General features: G+C 33.1%; 1 protein-coding gene across 1 annotated transcript in view; it reads left to right on the plus strand.

Annotated features, from left to right (window-relative positions):
* LOC108747781 (1-phosphatidylinositol 4,5-bisphosphate phosphodiesterase epsilon-1-like) overlaps positions 1–16,812 on the plus strand; it is a 32,562-nt gene that overhangs the window by 9,161 nt on the left and 6,589 nt on the right. The window contains exons 3-11 of the mRNA XM_018485548.1: positions 65–266; positions 5,525–5,758; positions 6,379–6,606; positions 12,754–13,211; positions 13,752–14,055; positions 14,185–14,387; positions 15,109–15,410; positions 15,813–16,039; positions 16,394–16,621. Coding sequence (XP_018341050.1) covers positions 65–266; positions 5,525–5,758; positions 6,379–6,606; positions 12,754–13,211; positions 13,752–14,055; positions 14,185–14,387; positions 15,109–15,410; positions 15,813–16,039; positions 16,394–16,621 — 2,386 coding nt within the window. The remainder of the gene's footprint in view (positions 1–64; positions 267–5,524; positions 5,759–6,378; positions 6,607–12,753; positions 13,212–13,751; positions 14,056–14,184; positions 14,388–15,108; positions 15,411–15,812; positions 16,040–16,393; positions 16,622–16,812) is intronic.

A 16,812-nucleotide genomic window follows, 5' to 3' on the forward strand; every position in this document is an offset into this window, starting at 1 on the left:
CATATATCCGAAGAAGTACGTCTATCTTGTCTAATCGCGAACGAATGTGTTGCTTATGTTGCAGATCCAACAAGCTGAAGCCGATTTGGCAAGAACGAGGCATGAACGAGCGCATCCCGGTCATGGAGTATCTCTCCTCTGCCCTTTTGTCTTCCGAATACGAACATGCGCTTGCTCGCGCTCTCGCGATGCCGGAATGCCCGGTGGTACCATTCTTCGGGGCTTTCCTGCGCGAGCTGCGGGAAGTTATCGCGTGCGATATAAAGGTAAACACGAAAAGCGCCACTACTATCGCTCATGCGATATCGTGTTTTTTTTTTTTTTTAGACTTTCAATTTCTAAGAAAATGTTTGCATGTGTAGAATTGATTGTTCCACGTCGTTAAACAGAGATTAAATTGGCATTTCATTTATATTTCACCATGTGAACACTGTTAAATATTACACATCAGCGCCCGCTTCTTCGCCTTCCCTCAATTCTATTCTGGAGTATTATCCCTATCTACTATGAAGATCACTGTCAACGTGAGATAAGAGCCAAAATATGTACATGCGTCGTGCAAAAGACTGGTTATTTAGATAGGATAATGTAACTTAACGTTTTGTCAAGTAAGTTTATCTCTCTAACTGATGTTTAAGCGTGTGGAATACGATACAACGAAAGTCGGGGAGAAAGCCCATAAGCTAAGTCGGGGAGAAAGCCCATAAGTAATTGAACGCTTTCGCGTTTTGGCAAACAGCCAAAAAAGTTCACCGGTGATATCCAACATGTCTCTCATGATCGCATCACGAAACAGGCTTGCCGAGAGTAATCGAGGGAAGGACGGCCAGTGACACGATAAATCTACTTTGTTCCTTCAACAACATCTGCATGTTCAAAAGGTAGCGAGAAGTTTGGCGTTGCGGCAAATTTATTTGAAGAAGGAAAACCTTAATAAGAAATTAGAGCAAATAAAAAAACTTATGTCAAGACTTAGAAATGCGCATCCAAGTTTACGAAAGTTTTACCCGAGAAGACTATCTTAAGATGATACTGAATGCCGGAGTAAAAACGCATTAAATCAGGAAAATTAAATCTTCCAAGTACATTCTTAACATAGATTTATTCATGGAATATAATTGTTTGTCAACTTTACACAAACTGTTACAATTGACGTGAGAAATCGGATTAATCCTTGGGAATTATGGAAGAGGAACAGTTTGCGTTTCAAACAGTATTATTTCGAGCGCAAATGTCGGGAACTGCGTATCGAAATTCTTCTATGAAGCTTCACGAAGAATAGCAGCGTAGCGGAGGAGTACCAAAGCGAAGTCTGCGCCGTAAAAGCGACAAGGAAAGGGGTTTCTATCGGCCTCCAGCAGCTACGATGGTTGTAGGCCGGCGGAAACTACTTGCTCTTGTCGCTAACGATCGTCATCGGGGAACAAAACGGCGTCTTCCTTGCTTTTTACAGTTTTTACAGCGTCACGTTATTTGATGTTTAAGAGCATGTTCAAAAGACCGCAACAAAAATCAGTGCTTCTAAGAGCGGCTCTTTTGAAACTCAAATTGCACGACGAAATTCACAAAGTCGCCGGTCATTAAAACCAAGTACGTGATCAGCACCACGAATTTGTAATTAGACTCTCTCTCTCTCTCTCTCTCTCTCTCTCTCTCTCTCTCTCTCTCTCTCTCTCTCTCTCTCTCGGTTCACGTGGAATAGCATCACGAAATCGCGACATGAAGCGTTTATTTCGAGAAAGAGAAACAATAAGTGTACGTGTGTGTGAATGAACTTTGTAACATTAATTAAAATAAAACATTGTTATTATATAATTTTTGTTAGAATTCAAGATAGAAATCTGTTTATAATTTTATGTACATACAATATGAAAAATATTTGATAAATTTAGAATAAGGTATACATTAAAATAAGTATATACATGAAAATTTAATGTTTAAGTTATATACAACATTTTAATATCTATTTTATATTTAAGTTTTATCTATATTTGCAATCACCATGTTAAGCAAATAAAACTGTAATCAGTCAGAATAAAAGCTATAGTATATGCCATAAAAAGATATTATCTACTTATTAATCTACTAATAACAAAATTGTTGATTATATGTTTTTCAAAATAAATATATACATAAATATATAACGTAAATTTGAAGAAATTGTTTATAATTGTGCATCTTGTTGTTAAAAAACATACTAGAACATTCAATTTCTAGGGCGCGAGGTTAATCAGTGTGCGATATGATCATTCATGTCCCAAGCGTTCATATCTCCTGGGTGTCGATGATTAATTCAAATGAATTCGACATCAACTAACATTACGGTAGCAAAATAAACGATATGCTTTGCCTTGAGATTATCGAAGACGCGGCTTAGTAGGTATATCTCATTAACACTGTCCCTTTCTCCCCCCCTCTCTCTCTCTCTCTCTCTCTCCTCTCTCTCTCTCTCTCTCTCTCTCTCTCTCTCTCTCTCTCTCTAGAAGGTATAATCTGCCAAACCAAATGTATCTATGATGCGGATATCGCGGCTTGCAAATGGAATTCCAAATCGGTATCGGCACGGGCGCATTGGATGTGCCAGACATTTAGCCTGTGATATGCGTCATTCTGTTATCCCGAGTGTTGCTAGTCGCCCCCTCATCGGCACGTATTTCCTTTAGGATACATTTCCGTGAAGAAGGAGGAGGAAGAGGAAGGATAACGAGGTTAAGCAATCGCAAAAGTCGCTTCGTTCGTTCGGCATCACGTCTGCCACGGATGGTTCCAAGCTTTAAACTCCGAAAGACCAAACATTACTGTCGCTCTCTACGTTGTCGCATTTCCTGTGTCTACATCATTACTTCTACACCGTTACTTTAAATTAGAACATTTTAATTAAATCTGAGACTTGATTAAAAGTATAAAAATATTTAGAATGTATATTAGAATGTATATGTAAGTTAAATAACTAATAAATGAGAGAGAACAACTTTCATCCGTTTTTAAATGTAAAGAATTGACCTGAATAAACCTATTTACTTTTAACTTGAAGAATTTTTTTTTTATAAAAAGATAACTTATAAAAAATAATGTCCTATTTTTTAGAACAAGCAAGGACTAAATTAACATCTTTCTCCTTTAAAGTAAATCTTACTTAAAATAAAATGTTTATGAGTTGTGTTTCCCACGATATCTTCGACCCTTCTCCAACCGTTAATTCTCTCGTCTTGTTTTGCCCGACAGTTCGAGTTTCGATTAAAAATGATATCGTATTCCATCATGTAATAAATTGATGTCACCAACTTCACGAGAGCGTTAAATTAATGTCTGAACATAATTTCTTTTCCACGAATAGCTCAATCAAGATATATCCAAATTTTTCTGCCGACAACATGTTCGCAAACGCGTATTTTAGCACGTTTGCAATTTGGATAGCACGACTTAGCGGCTTTAGGATGCCGTCTGACGGTGGGTCGATCGGCGTGTAACATGGCGCGATAAAATGAAACAGCGTTACCTTATGACGCTGCATCGTGGAACGACCGCTCAATATATATCCACGCGGTAGATTAAGGTTATCGGATAACAGTTAATTATAAGCCGCATTAAAGTTCTTGCTACTAACGCACCTCTAGCTTACGGATAGACGAGCTTTCGAGCGATTACTTGTATATATAATTTGCAGTAACGCGACTTAAAAACTTTGCTACAAAAAACTGAAGACGTAATTTTAAAATATTGTTAATTCTAATATACATAAATAATATCTTGAGTCCAAATTTTGCTCCTACTTTAAATCTTAATTTTAGGACGTATGTAGACTCTAAAGATTTGTAATAAATTTCTAATCTAATGAATTGAGTTCTTACATTGTGCTTGTAAATGGCAATTATTGTAAGATTTCCTATTTTTAGGTTTAAAAGAAATTTTCGAAATAAAAGCTAATTAAATAATATTAAAAGAGGCCCTAGTTGATTGTTCAAGTATCAAAACAGGTTTATAAGGTTTAATCATTGAAAGGAATTCAAAGTAGGACTAAAATTTTGACTCGGGGATATTTTTATACGTACATTTCCGATAGTAATTATAGCCATAGTACATAAGAAAATACCATAAGCACAATTCGACTCATTTAATATACTATTAGATTCATTAATTAAATTACTTCGCATCCCTACACTTTGTAGAAACGTAAAAATATACTGGCAAAGAAATTTTCCGAGAAATTAAAAATGAGACCACGATTTTTCCACTTTCTCAGTTCTACCAGCCACTTATATTTACGAGACTGTTGAGAGATTTACACTAGTGAGAGAGAGCTCTTTATATGTTACTAGTCATTAACAGACTTAAAGGGCCATCCAATATTCTTGTTGATGAACACGGCAGAGTGTATTTCGAGGTTGCGTTTCAAGAGCCGTAAACTATTGATTCCCATTTCGAAAGCCAAGTTCCTCTTCGAGAAACAAAGGCAACTTCGTTACTCGGATTATCGAATCTACGTCCTCGAAATTGAGCATCTTGTCACAAACAATGTATTCTTTCGAGGTGTCATTACGCATGGAATGATGTAATATATCCGAAACAACAGCTGACAGTGCTTTATTTCGTCTGAATTTCCATGATCTATCAATAATGTTACATCAGAAACGATACCAATTAATTTATACGCATTGTACTCTGTATTATTTAAGATAATGTTTTATTTATATTATTTGTATATTTTGTGATCTCATAAAGTGTCTATCTCGCATGCAAATTGCTTTAATAAACAAATCGAATTATTATGTTTCTCTTTTCATTCGTATTTTATTTGGTGTGTCATTTTGAATATAGTTTTACAATTCTAATTATGTATTTGTCGATGTTATGTTATGTTACATGAAATTAAAGGCTAATTCCATTATTGTCACTTTGAACAGACCGTTAAAATTTCAAGGAATTTCTATTTTCCCTAAACTTCTTTTGATTTTATTTCCTCGTTAAATCGCATAATAAAATAAACAAAAATGTGTACCTTTTAAAATTGAATATTTGGAACAGAGTGACAATCAGGAAGTTTCTAAAACTAAATATTGTAAGTAAAACTTACAATTAGAGAGTGAATAGAATAAAACGAATTAAACATTTTCAAAAAAATACCTGCTAAATTGGTGGCTTTTTTTTATATAATATTTATTTTTACAAATTGTATGTATTCCTTTTTCATGCTAATAAAAATAAAAAATTATTTCTACAATAAAATGTTTAATTCATTTTGCTCTGTCCGTGTTTATTATAAAATAACAGTTATTTAGCTTCAGCAATTTTCCGATTTTTGTATATCTCTGAAAAAAATATATTATGAAAATGGAAACCATTTACTCTGAGTATAGCGTATATCGCATTTTCATTATTACTTTATTTATTCTGAATTACGTTATATAATTATTGAATCACAGCATGAAGTAGGTCGAGGCTTTTCCATAATACCGATACAATCCCTTGTATAACAAACTTAACTGCGATTCTTAAAGAATATCGTTGGCTCGGCATGTTTCAGCCTCAGCCCGAGTTCAAGGAAAATCGCGAGTCACCACGTGTTAGCATTAAGGAGAGCGAACCTCAAGAACACGTGCCTTCCTCTGTGCCGGTCGCCAGGATTGCCGTCGAGAGTAACACAGAGACGCCGTCGGGATGGAGTTCAAGGAGCGGCTCCTTGAATAAACCGGAGAACCCCATCGCACCAGTCCACGATACAAATTCCGTTCTCGACAAAGTCGCGCTCTTTCACAAGGTAAGATATATTCAATCAATGAGTATGAACTATATAAAGATCGAGCAATCTTAATAAACACTTTTAACGTTACGTTACCAATGCTTTACATAATACAAGCAAGGAAAGAAATAGATGTTTGAAAATAGTTTATTTGCTTGAAATAATTAGTGTAAGTCAGCTTTAAATAATCTTCGCACTAAAATTCAATTTATAATTCTATTCTATAATTCTCTTCTCGCTGTATAATAAAAAAAAATATTTAAAAAATTTAAATGCACATGCATAAAATATGTGTATATAGAAATATACGACATATATGAAATTATAAAATAGAATTCTGTTCTGTAATCTGACGTGAGAGAATTATATTGAATTTATAATTTTATAAGCTATGTAACAAGAAAAACATTTGAAAAATTTAAATACACATGTATAACACATATGATGTATGTATATAAAAATATATGACATACATGAAAGTACAATTAGAATTCTAATCTGCAATTTGATGTGAATTATATTGTATTTGTATAGAGAAGACTCGTCGACTATTGTCTAGAGATGTTTCTTTCTTTCAATGTATCCTAAATATGTATCCTAAATGATGGTTTAATTTAACAAAGGATAATTTTTTTAAGCATCGACATGCTCGTGGCAGAGACGCGACTACTGGTTCCCTTCATCGCACCCTGAGCGTTCACACGACCGCAATTGAGCAAACCTACATGGCGGAGGAATGCGACGAGAATGACTATCATCTTGATTTAGACTCCTACAAACCCGTGCAGCCGCTCAAGATCGACCATGGAGTCGCTTTGTTTCCCGTTGCCGCGCCACACACTGGCATGGATCTTCATCTTCTGCAGGTATGTTGCGCTACATTCAGTAGACAAATGCACGTCTCAGACGGAAATGTAGATATTGTATCGAAATGAGAATCTCGCGTCATCAATTTTACGCAATAATTATGATAATATAAACGACACTTTCACGAGTCTGTATGTTTGATATATACAGGCTGGTACCACTATAATTTTTATTTTAAAGACAGATATGAACTTCAACACAATTTAAAAAGAATGACACAAGATAAACATTCTTCCCAAATAATCATTAAAAGTTCTCTTAAACTTTAGCTGTTATCTGCCTCAAGTGTTATCCTAAGAAAAAAAAAACGTTCTCAAAGTTTACAAAATAAATAAATTTCTTTTTTGTCATACACTTATTGAAAAAGATAAAATTTAAAAATTCAAATTTTTGATGAAATTGAAAATAATCATAAAAGATAATACTTGGTCACATGATTTTGTTCAGAGTGCATGGAAAATGTTTGTGTTGAAACTTAATTAGCATAATTAGTAATATTGCGAAAATTTACACAATGTAATTTCCGTTCTATAACAATAACGCACAACGTTCACTCTCTATGTTGCATCCGGATTACTTTATTACAACACACATACATCGAGATAAATAGAGAGGTAGACAAATATAGATAAAGGCAGAAAGGAAGAGAGAGAGAGAGAGAGAGAGAGAGAGAAAGATAAACACAGCATTCTGAGACCGTTTTGGGATTGAGAGACATTCACGATGTTTTGGGATTGAGAGACATTGCATCACATAACGAAACTGCCAATTGTATACGTGACATCGCGATACTGCGCGTGGAGTGCATCGTAAATATTGGACTCGCAGGATTTGTTGCACAATGCCATGCGACACCAGGACGTTTTTGATCCTGACGTTATAGGCCACAGTGAGAGAGAAATTAGAGATGTGTGATTTTCTGCTATCCATGCCACATGGCACAATGAATATTAATCAATAATACTAGCAATTACAAATATATAAACGGCGTTGAATCTAATTCACAATATATTTTGTCAAAGAATATTATCACATAATGAATTACAAAAGAATTATTATATCGAAATAAGGTGGATAAAAAAATATCTAATTGTAAATATTTTTCTAACATTAGTTTTAAGAGATATATTAAATTTAGAACTAATCATTAAAGTTCTTTTCTCCATTACTTTTGGATAGACATTGCTGTGTATTGAAATCCTCTAATTTTATAATTAACTTACAGTTATCTCTCTTTATAAAAACACTTAATAAATAATTCGAATTTTATTTCAAAGCAAAGTAGTATAGAATGTAAATATCTTATGCAACGTCTTTTCAAATTGTCATTTTTCAGAGAAATAATGCAAAATAATTGTATATATAATAATATATATGTATACATGGTATTAAAAAAAATATTTACATTGTTAAACCCATAATATCAAATTATATCCAATTTGAGTATTTTTAATCATTTCTATAAGTCGTCACTGTTTCTACTCAATACGTCGTTAATTTAATTAAAACAATAGTTATGTAATTTAACTAAATAATTTAACTTAAGAAAACATATTTTTTATTCAAATCTAGTTATTTTATTTACTTAATACCTTAATATAGACGTTGAAATTAACTAGAAATGAATTAATTTATATTTTGACGCACATGGAAATTAAAAATAACAAAATTATTTAACTTAAGGGATTGGATTACCATTGCTTCTCTGATATATAATACAATGCAAAGTTTTAAATTTTTCTTGTTTCAGTCAAAATGAATAATGGTTTTCCTCTATCGAGTCGGTAAGCTTCAATATAAGAATTTAATGTATCACATGTATACATAATGGAAGAAACAACATCCGAAATGCTAAGGTTTAAGTACCGCGAGGTGAAAGATAATACCATATTCAAGAGAGTTCTTTCATCTCTCAAGAGTGGATGCGATTATTTAAACAGAACACTATAATATTTGTTATTCATAATTATGTGTGTGACTAACGAGAAATTCAACTAAATTTATTTTAACATCTTTGTGTATTATAATTTTTAGTATCACATTTAAATGAACGTTTAGAAATTCAAAAACTGTTATCACTAAAAATAATTATCTTGAATGTGAAATATGACGTAAATAAAAGATATGAAATCTCATTTAGGTATAATTAATGAAGATTGTAGCTCTACGTATAAATTCTGTATATTAATCGATACTGATAACCGAGATTTTTAAATAAGTAAAAATAATTTAAGATATAATTCAAATTCTCTCACTCCCTCCCCTCTCCCTCTCTCTCTCTCTCTCTCTCTCTCTCTTTCTCTGTTCGTAGTACCGTAATGTTCAAACAAATCCTAGCAAGAAATTTCTATTTTGCTAAGGAATTCCACAGTTACTTTGAAATTTAAGAGAATACCTTCGCATTTTCTATTAGATATCGTAGGAAAGAGAACAGAGATTCTTAGATCTGTAATTTCTTGTTGAAACTACACAAATTACAAAAGAAGTATAGGAAAGATATTCGCCTCTCACGCGTTTGCTATTTTCGCAAATTTTGATCAAGATATAAAAAGATAGAAAAATTTCACATTTGTATAACTTTTAAATTGAAAATTTTCATTAGCGATGTTTCCCTCATAGCATTGCAACTGAAATGATACTGTCAACACGTAGCTTTGCTACACATGAAAAAGATTTTAAAAGGAACTAGTCTTACTTCCACATCTCCGGCAAGCTTTGCGGAAATTAGAGAGGAAACAGAGAAATATGCGAAAAGATTAGGAGGGGAGGGGAAGAAAGCTTTCTCTCTCTCTCTCTCTCTCTCTCTCTCTCTCTCTCCCCTCTTACCCCTCTTTCTCTGTCTATCTGTTTGTCTGTCTCTATCTTTGTCTCTCTCTGCGACAAACGAACCAAGGAGACTGACGGAAAAAACGTTGTAACTTGGCACGTAAAACCAGGTCATCCTTTTGAATCGAGCCACCAATTGTCAGCGTTAATTGAGTGGCAAGGGAAAAAATGGGACACGACATATTTGTGGGAGAAATGGTTCATAACGAATAAAATTCGTTATCCTCCCATCATAAAATTCCGACACAATCGATATACCATGAATTTCTCTCTGCCACTACAGAACGTTCTCGGAGAATATATAACATGCGAATCTATTGACTGTATATCAAGTGAAAAATGGATATTTCGGAAAAATTTCGGGAAAAGCTATACAACTTCTTCTAGCTCAATGCTCCTGCGAATAACAGTTTCTCATATAATAGGTTTGATACCAATAAATGTTCAGAGAATGCAAACACGTCAAATATTTATGTATCGCATATTGCTATCATCAATAATACAAGCGTGATAATATTAACATTGCTAGTAATCCAAGAACTTTCGCCTATTTTTTAATTAAATCGATGTTTATCTTTATTTAACGAAAATTCGATCTTCGAAATTTCTTACAATTTGGAATATTAAACATACTTCTTTTCTAATTATTTCTTTTATTATTAATTTAAATTTTGTATTCTTCTATTCAACTAATATAAATTAATATGATAATTAAAAAATAATATTTTATAAATTCAAAACGTCTTTATTTTGATTAACAAAAATTTGACTTTAAATTTCTCTGTGAAAATAACCGAATATTTTTGAGATATCCTTTATATTTAAAGAATAGTTTCGTCAATTTAAAAAATCGTAAAAATTAAACGACAGAAATTAAGCTTGAAAGTGTAGTGAAATTAGTACTTTTCTGACAAACCATCGTAAAAACTACAACTCTGTGATATTAAAATGCGGGTGGTATTGTTTAATAGAAAAGCATGCCGGACATGTAAACGTGAGAAGTTTCAAAGATAATTTGAATGTGAAAATAAAAATGGACAGGAACGCTAACATTTCGTAAATTAATTTAATTAATTAATTAAATTCCTGCTCTTTACGTGTTTGCTCATACTGATACCAGCAAATAATTGTAACTAATTAAAAGTGAATTGAAATTATGCCTCTGTTTCGACATTTGCAGATAATTAACTTCTACTTCTATTCTCTATTCGCAACAATGCGATAATTGCACAAAAATATAGTCTACATACTTAAAAAATTTAACGCGCCGGTTTTTTCAATACTCGATATACATTTTTTTCCTTATTCACCTTTAGACTGTACATTACGTGATGGAAAATTTTGAATTTGAGTAACTGCCTACGTTATCGATAAATAACTCTAGCCAAATGCACGAATTCGCGCATACGCGAGCGTACGTGCAATAAATGTCCACCTGTACACCGCGCTTAGAAACGATCGCGTAAACGCTGTTATAAGTGCATTACGAGCTCCATCAGTGTTATAAATGCACTCACGCTGTCTAATACTTTGTAGAAGCACGGAACATTTCGTGTGACGCAGTTGCGAGGACCTCGTAGTAGCGAGTAGTAAATATCTTACGCGTGCACACTGAATTAATATATTTATATTAACAGCAAAGTGCTTATTCTGTTTTCTTTTTAAACAATGACGTTATCACAGTAATCCAGTAAAACGGCAACCCAGATTATTACTGCATCTAAATCTAAATACTGGCAGAACAACGTTTCGAGTAAAATCAAATATAGACCATTTGTTACGTATTTACATTTTGTTTGATATTTTTGCATTTACGTTGCATTATTTCTGTCAATTGGCGACAAAATATACAGAAACACAAAATCTTTTACATATATATACATTCATCAGCTAAAAGGTTGCAATACTTTTTTCAACGGGTTTCAGAATTTACTTGTTTATAGAACGGTTGAATCTAAATTAGGTTAGCGTCATAAGTAAGAATCAATCGCTCGATGAGGGCAGGCTGCATCCTATCAAAAGGAGCAAACCCATCGAAAAAAGTGTTGCAACCACTTAGGTGATGAATGTATATACTACAGTCATAATATACAAAATGTCAATTATAAATACTAAATATTAAATTAAATGTTTTCTTCGGAAATTCTTATGGAAAGTTGAGAGTTTCTACTTTAGAAATTTTTTATAGAAATTTGACATAGTGGATTTCCTTACTAATAATGATAATTTTAACATAGTGAATTTCCTTATTAATAATACAATGGTCGAGAAAGATAATTAAAAAATTAATAACAGTCAAAATGATGTGTCAAATATTTATGCAGTGACCAAATATTATCAAACATGTGCAAAAGATCAAATTATTATCAAGTATTTATAAAATTAAAAACAAAATTTCGGCGAAATTAAAGAAAAATTTCTAGCCTTCGATTTGTTCTTCTTTTTTTTCAACTAAAATTTGAAATTTTTCAATTACCTTTTCAAAGAACTTCGGTTTTAATTTTACTTAACCCTAGAACACTACTGTATGTTTATATACATATACATGCAAGTGAGCGCTAAGCTATGCTTCAGCGATCAGCAGGGGTCCCAATCTATCTGTTAAAAGCTGAAGCCAAATTGAGCACCATTCTAGTATCATCCACCAAAGCTTGAAACCAAGCTTTTAAATCCACCAAGCTTTTAAAAATTCAGTCTGTTATATATCAATTTCGATCTCCTGGTAATCAATATTATAACAAAGAGCGTGATAAGCAATTTCAATTTTTAAATAGGTTTATGTTATATATTGTATTTTATTGGTAAGTGTTATGAGAAAACATTAGACTACATATATTCCATATTATTTTAAGATTGAATTAAATATAGTGTGCTTATTCTTTCTTTTTTTTTTTTAAGTTAATAATTAGATTATTTGTAACTATAATGCGTAACTAATTATACTATAGTTTTTCGACAATAAACGATTTTTATTTTCATACTAATAACCGCAAACAACTCTCATTAGCTCTTATTTGTTTTTGTTTTTTGACATTCTCAAGAGTTTGGTTACTTGTTTTATTAGATTATTTGTGTTTATAAAGTTTTAAATATTTCGTTAGGAAAAGTATTATAAAATGTATCAAAATTTTGTGTTAATAACATTAATTAAGAATAGTCTATTTCTTAATTAATTGTTAATGTAAAATTTACAGCATTGTATCACTCAATGTCAATAGCGTTCTAGGGTTAATATTAACTGATGGAAAATTGAAAAACCTTTTTCATCAATCTAAGAAATACATGCGGTTTTCTATATTCCTTAAAACTACATATCTCAGGTATTACATCATGGCACGACTTTGGTGCATTGGGATTGTGAGGGTGGTGCCTCGAGAACAGCATTGGTGTTCGCACGCGTCGATCGCGCTTGTGGCACTTTCGTGTGGGAAAAGCCACCCTGGAGTCCTTTAAAAACGGCGCAAGTTGGAGGTGCCGCTCCCACAGAGGTTTCGCTAACTACGAACCCGGAGGATGCGATACCAGCGGGCCTAGTCGGCAGGTACACGCAGCAGCAGGCTGACTGCGCTTCTGTCACTTTGGAGGAGGGATATCTCGACCTGGGATCGGTGAAAGAGATAATGATCGGCTGTTGCGATCGCGATCGAGAGGCTGATCTCAGGAGCATCTGCAAGAGATACGGCCTACCTGGCTCCGACTGCTGCATCGGCCTTATGTATGGCTCCAATCTTCCGGACAATCGACTGATCTTCCTACTTTGCCCTCCCGCTCTTAGCAAGTACGTACGAATTATTTCTTTAGTTTTGCGCGCATCGATTTATTTTGGAATATTTCTCACTAATAATGCGGAGGAAGAAAAGGATATTTGAAATTGACCATATTTCATATAATTTAATTTAAAAAATAAAAATATATTCATTTTTTATTAACAAAATTATATATGCTTAATTTCATGTTCTTTTTCAGAAATTTTTTTTTATTTACATTTGACATTATTTTATAAATATTTTTTCCAACTTAACTATTTTATGTATTATTTATGTCACAAACTTGTTCGTAAAAAATTACTAATGAATTACTATGCCGTTAATCTATCTTTCCATCACAAGATTGAGTTTATTAATAGTATATTAATGATACGTTCATAATATTCGATATAATTATTGATCAGTGGTGCATTAATAACAAACATTTCGTACGTATTTTGAACGGGTCTAACAATTCCCTCTAATAATTTATGATTTATTGTTAAATTACGTATTGTCGAGATACATTACAAGCAATTACGTAAATTATGTAATTTGCATGTTGCTTTCAGAATATGGTACATGGGATTATGCTGGATACTGCGAGGCCTCAAACGACAACAACAGTTAACAGATCGTAGATCGCGCTGGTTAAAAGAAAAATATCTTCAGTTATACTTTTCCTACTTGGAACAGCCGATAGAAGGCTTGGAGCAGCCGACGACAGCCGACGCTATTCGCATTTTCGGCGGTCGCGACTGGTCTATGACAGAAAGTGTTGGCACGCTGTCTCCTACGAGCAGCAGCACTTTACGCAGACGAAATGTTAAAGGCAAAAAGACAAAATCAATCGGCAACATTCATGCTTTGACCAAGGTTCGTCTCACAGGCTTATCTCGCATCTTTTATGATAAACATAAATTAGATTACATATCACTCCAAACGCCATATTTCATTTTGTAAATAACTCTCTTCGTTGAATTAAATAGTTTTGATTTAACGTAGGATCTGAGTATAAAACAGTACGACTCCTCGACCTCGGATGGAGGTCTGTGCGCTACACCTCTTCGTCATATCGCTGGAAGCAGAGAGTCTTTAACGAGGATCCTGCCAGCGTCACCGAGAGCAAACCGAGATCGAATCCCGCCACGTAGTCCACCCGGTTCCGCCGACCGTATTACCAACTTGCCTTACTCCGCTTTTCAAAGGTATATCATCCTCTCACACGTTTGATTTATCGCATCAAATTCTCTTTATCTATCGATTTTGAGCAAACGATTTATATAGGTCGGGAATTATATAAATCGGAATAAAAAATCTTACAACTCCGTGTCGAATCTTATTTGAACATAAATCTGAATTATGAATTTAAGAAAGTTTTCTCATCTAAAGTGATAAAAATTAACAACTTTTGCTATTTTCTTTTTTTTTTTAAGCAACAAATCTTTGAAGCTGAAGCATCTTATGTTTATCATGCATTAACAATATTTCAGAATTTTTTTTATTAATATAGAGGTAATAATATCTAAAAAAAAGAATTATATGAGTAACGTGATGAAAGAATCTTTCGTGACAATACGTTTCGGACAATTTGAAAAAAAGTTTTAAAATGTAAATTTATTTTTAAATTCTTTTTTTTTTTTTCAATTTTTCTCTTCTTAAATATAATAAACAGTTTTTTCATTTGAACTTCTTGACTTTCAAGCCAAATAATTTCGTCAGTTTTAGATATAAATAATTAGAATATTTTAAGAACATATTTTTAAGATGTAGAAGAAGTATATTCCTAAAATAAGAAAAATGTAGAAACAAAGAAAATTTCAAAAATTTTATAAAATTTGATAAAAAAGAAATCTCTAAATTATTTATATTATAATCAACAAGTTTTCTTGTATACGTCGCAATAACGCGTGCGTATTTTGTGCGTAGTTTATTATGTGTCGCCAGAGAAAAGGACAAGAACGGATCTGGTAGTATATCAGGAGGCTTTGAGGCTCCTTGGCACATGAAAGGAGCGCGCACTACCTCGATCATGTACGAGACACAATTGAACTTTGTGGAGTTTGTCGCGCTTTTCCGATCGTTCAGCTTACGAGCCAGAAAAGATTTGCGTGATCTGTTCGGCCAATTAGCAATAACATGTCGTAGCCAGAGTGATGGATCGTTAAGGGACTTTAACATTCGCCCGGTAGTGCTCAGACAGACTAGTGATGCCACTCCACAAAGAATCGGTAAGCCGAAATAATAATTAAATTTTATGTGTAAATTTAAAAGAAAGAATAGAATAAAATGACGCACAAAATAATTCTTATATTTAATCGTGACAATGGAAATGCAATAATAATTCTTAAATATAGATATACGAGTTAACTTACTAAATAATAATTTACATGGAGTAAATTAGATTCACACTATTAAGTTTTATTATAACCAACCCAATTAGCATAACATATGTACGTTTATTGATGCTTGTCAAAAATATCCACTTTTATCGAAAATGGTCACCATAATTACATTGGTTTCAATCTATGAATGATTACTTTTTTAAATATTTATTTATAATAAAAAATGAACGTTTGAGTTGACTAGTTTTTTAAATACTAAAATGAGAAATCAACGTTTTACTGTGCCAGGTTTATTGACGAGAAACAACTCTATTGACTGTCACGAATATAAGACGGGCAGCAATCTACAAAAAAAGCAGATCTTTGATGCTGTTGCGGCGGCTAGTATAATCAATAATTGTTCGGGCGTGGATACGTCGAAATCTCAAGTAATTACTCTAGCAACATTTACGAAATTTCTGGAATCTCGGCAGCAGGAAAAGTTGAGTGACGACGAAATCAAGGCGCTGATCAAGGTAAATGCTTATGGGATCAGAAATTCCCTCACGAAAGGATGTTTACTGGATGGCCTCATTTCTCTCTGACAATTTTGTTTCGGATATACAGGAAAAATATCGTGTAATATTCTATACGCCAGACCACCGTTAAAGTATTTGCGTCAATTTTGCAAATAAATTGCTTTTAAAGACAATAAACGATCCTTCGTTTCATTCTATTACAGCGAAATTGTGATTTCAATTTTCCTTATCTGGAAGTGGAAGACTTAACTTTTTCCCATCCTCATGCGACTGTCATGACATCATTACACGCGCGCACTCACACAAATGTGACGTAACACAATCAAATGAGCTCGTTTATTCTCATTTCAGAGGCACGAACCGGATCCGGCACTTCGCACACAGTGGTGTTTGTCTTTTGAGGGTTTTGCACGGTATATGATGGACAAGGACAATTATGCCTTCCCGAACGAGTATGCAACACCGTCCGAAACCGAAATGCAGCAGCCTCTGTCGCAATATTACATTGCAAGTTCCCACAACACGTATTTAACCGGACATCAACTCAAAGGAGAGTCTTCCGTACAGTTATATTCGCAGGTACGCTGTGACTTTGAAAAATAAATTCGCAATAAACTTCATAGAACTAAAATATAAATTATTTTTACTAGAATATTAATTTTCTTTCATTATAACGAATTTCAAATTATGCATTATTATTTAATAATCATTATTCAATAAAATATAAAATATATAAATATAAAATATATAAATGGATAAAAAATTATTTA

The sequence above is a fragment of the Trachymyrmex septentrionalis genome, unplaced genomic scaffold (assembly GCF_001594115.1).
Source record: "Trachymyrmex septentrionalis isolate Tsep2-gDNA-1 unplaced genomic scaffold, Tsep1.0 scaffold20, whole genome shotgun sequence".
NCBI lineage: Eukaryota > Metazoa > Arthropoda > Insecta > Hymenoptera > Formicidae > Trachymyrmex > Trachymyrmex septentrionalis.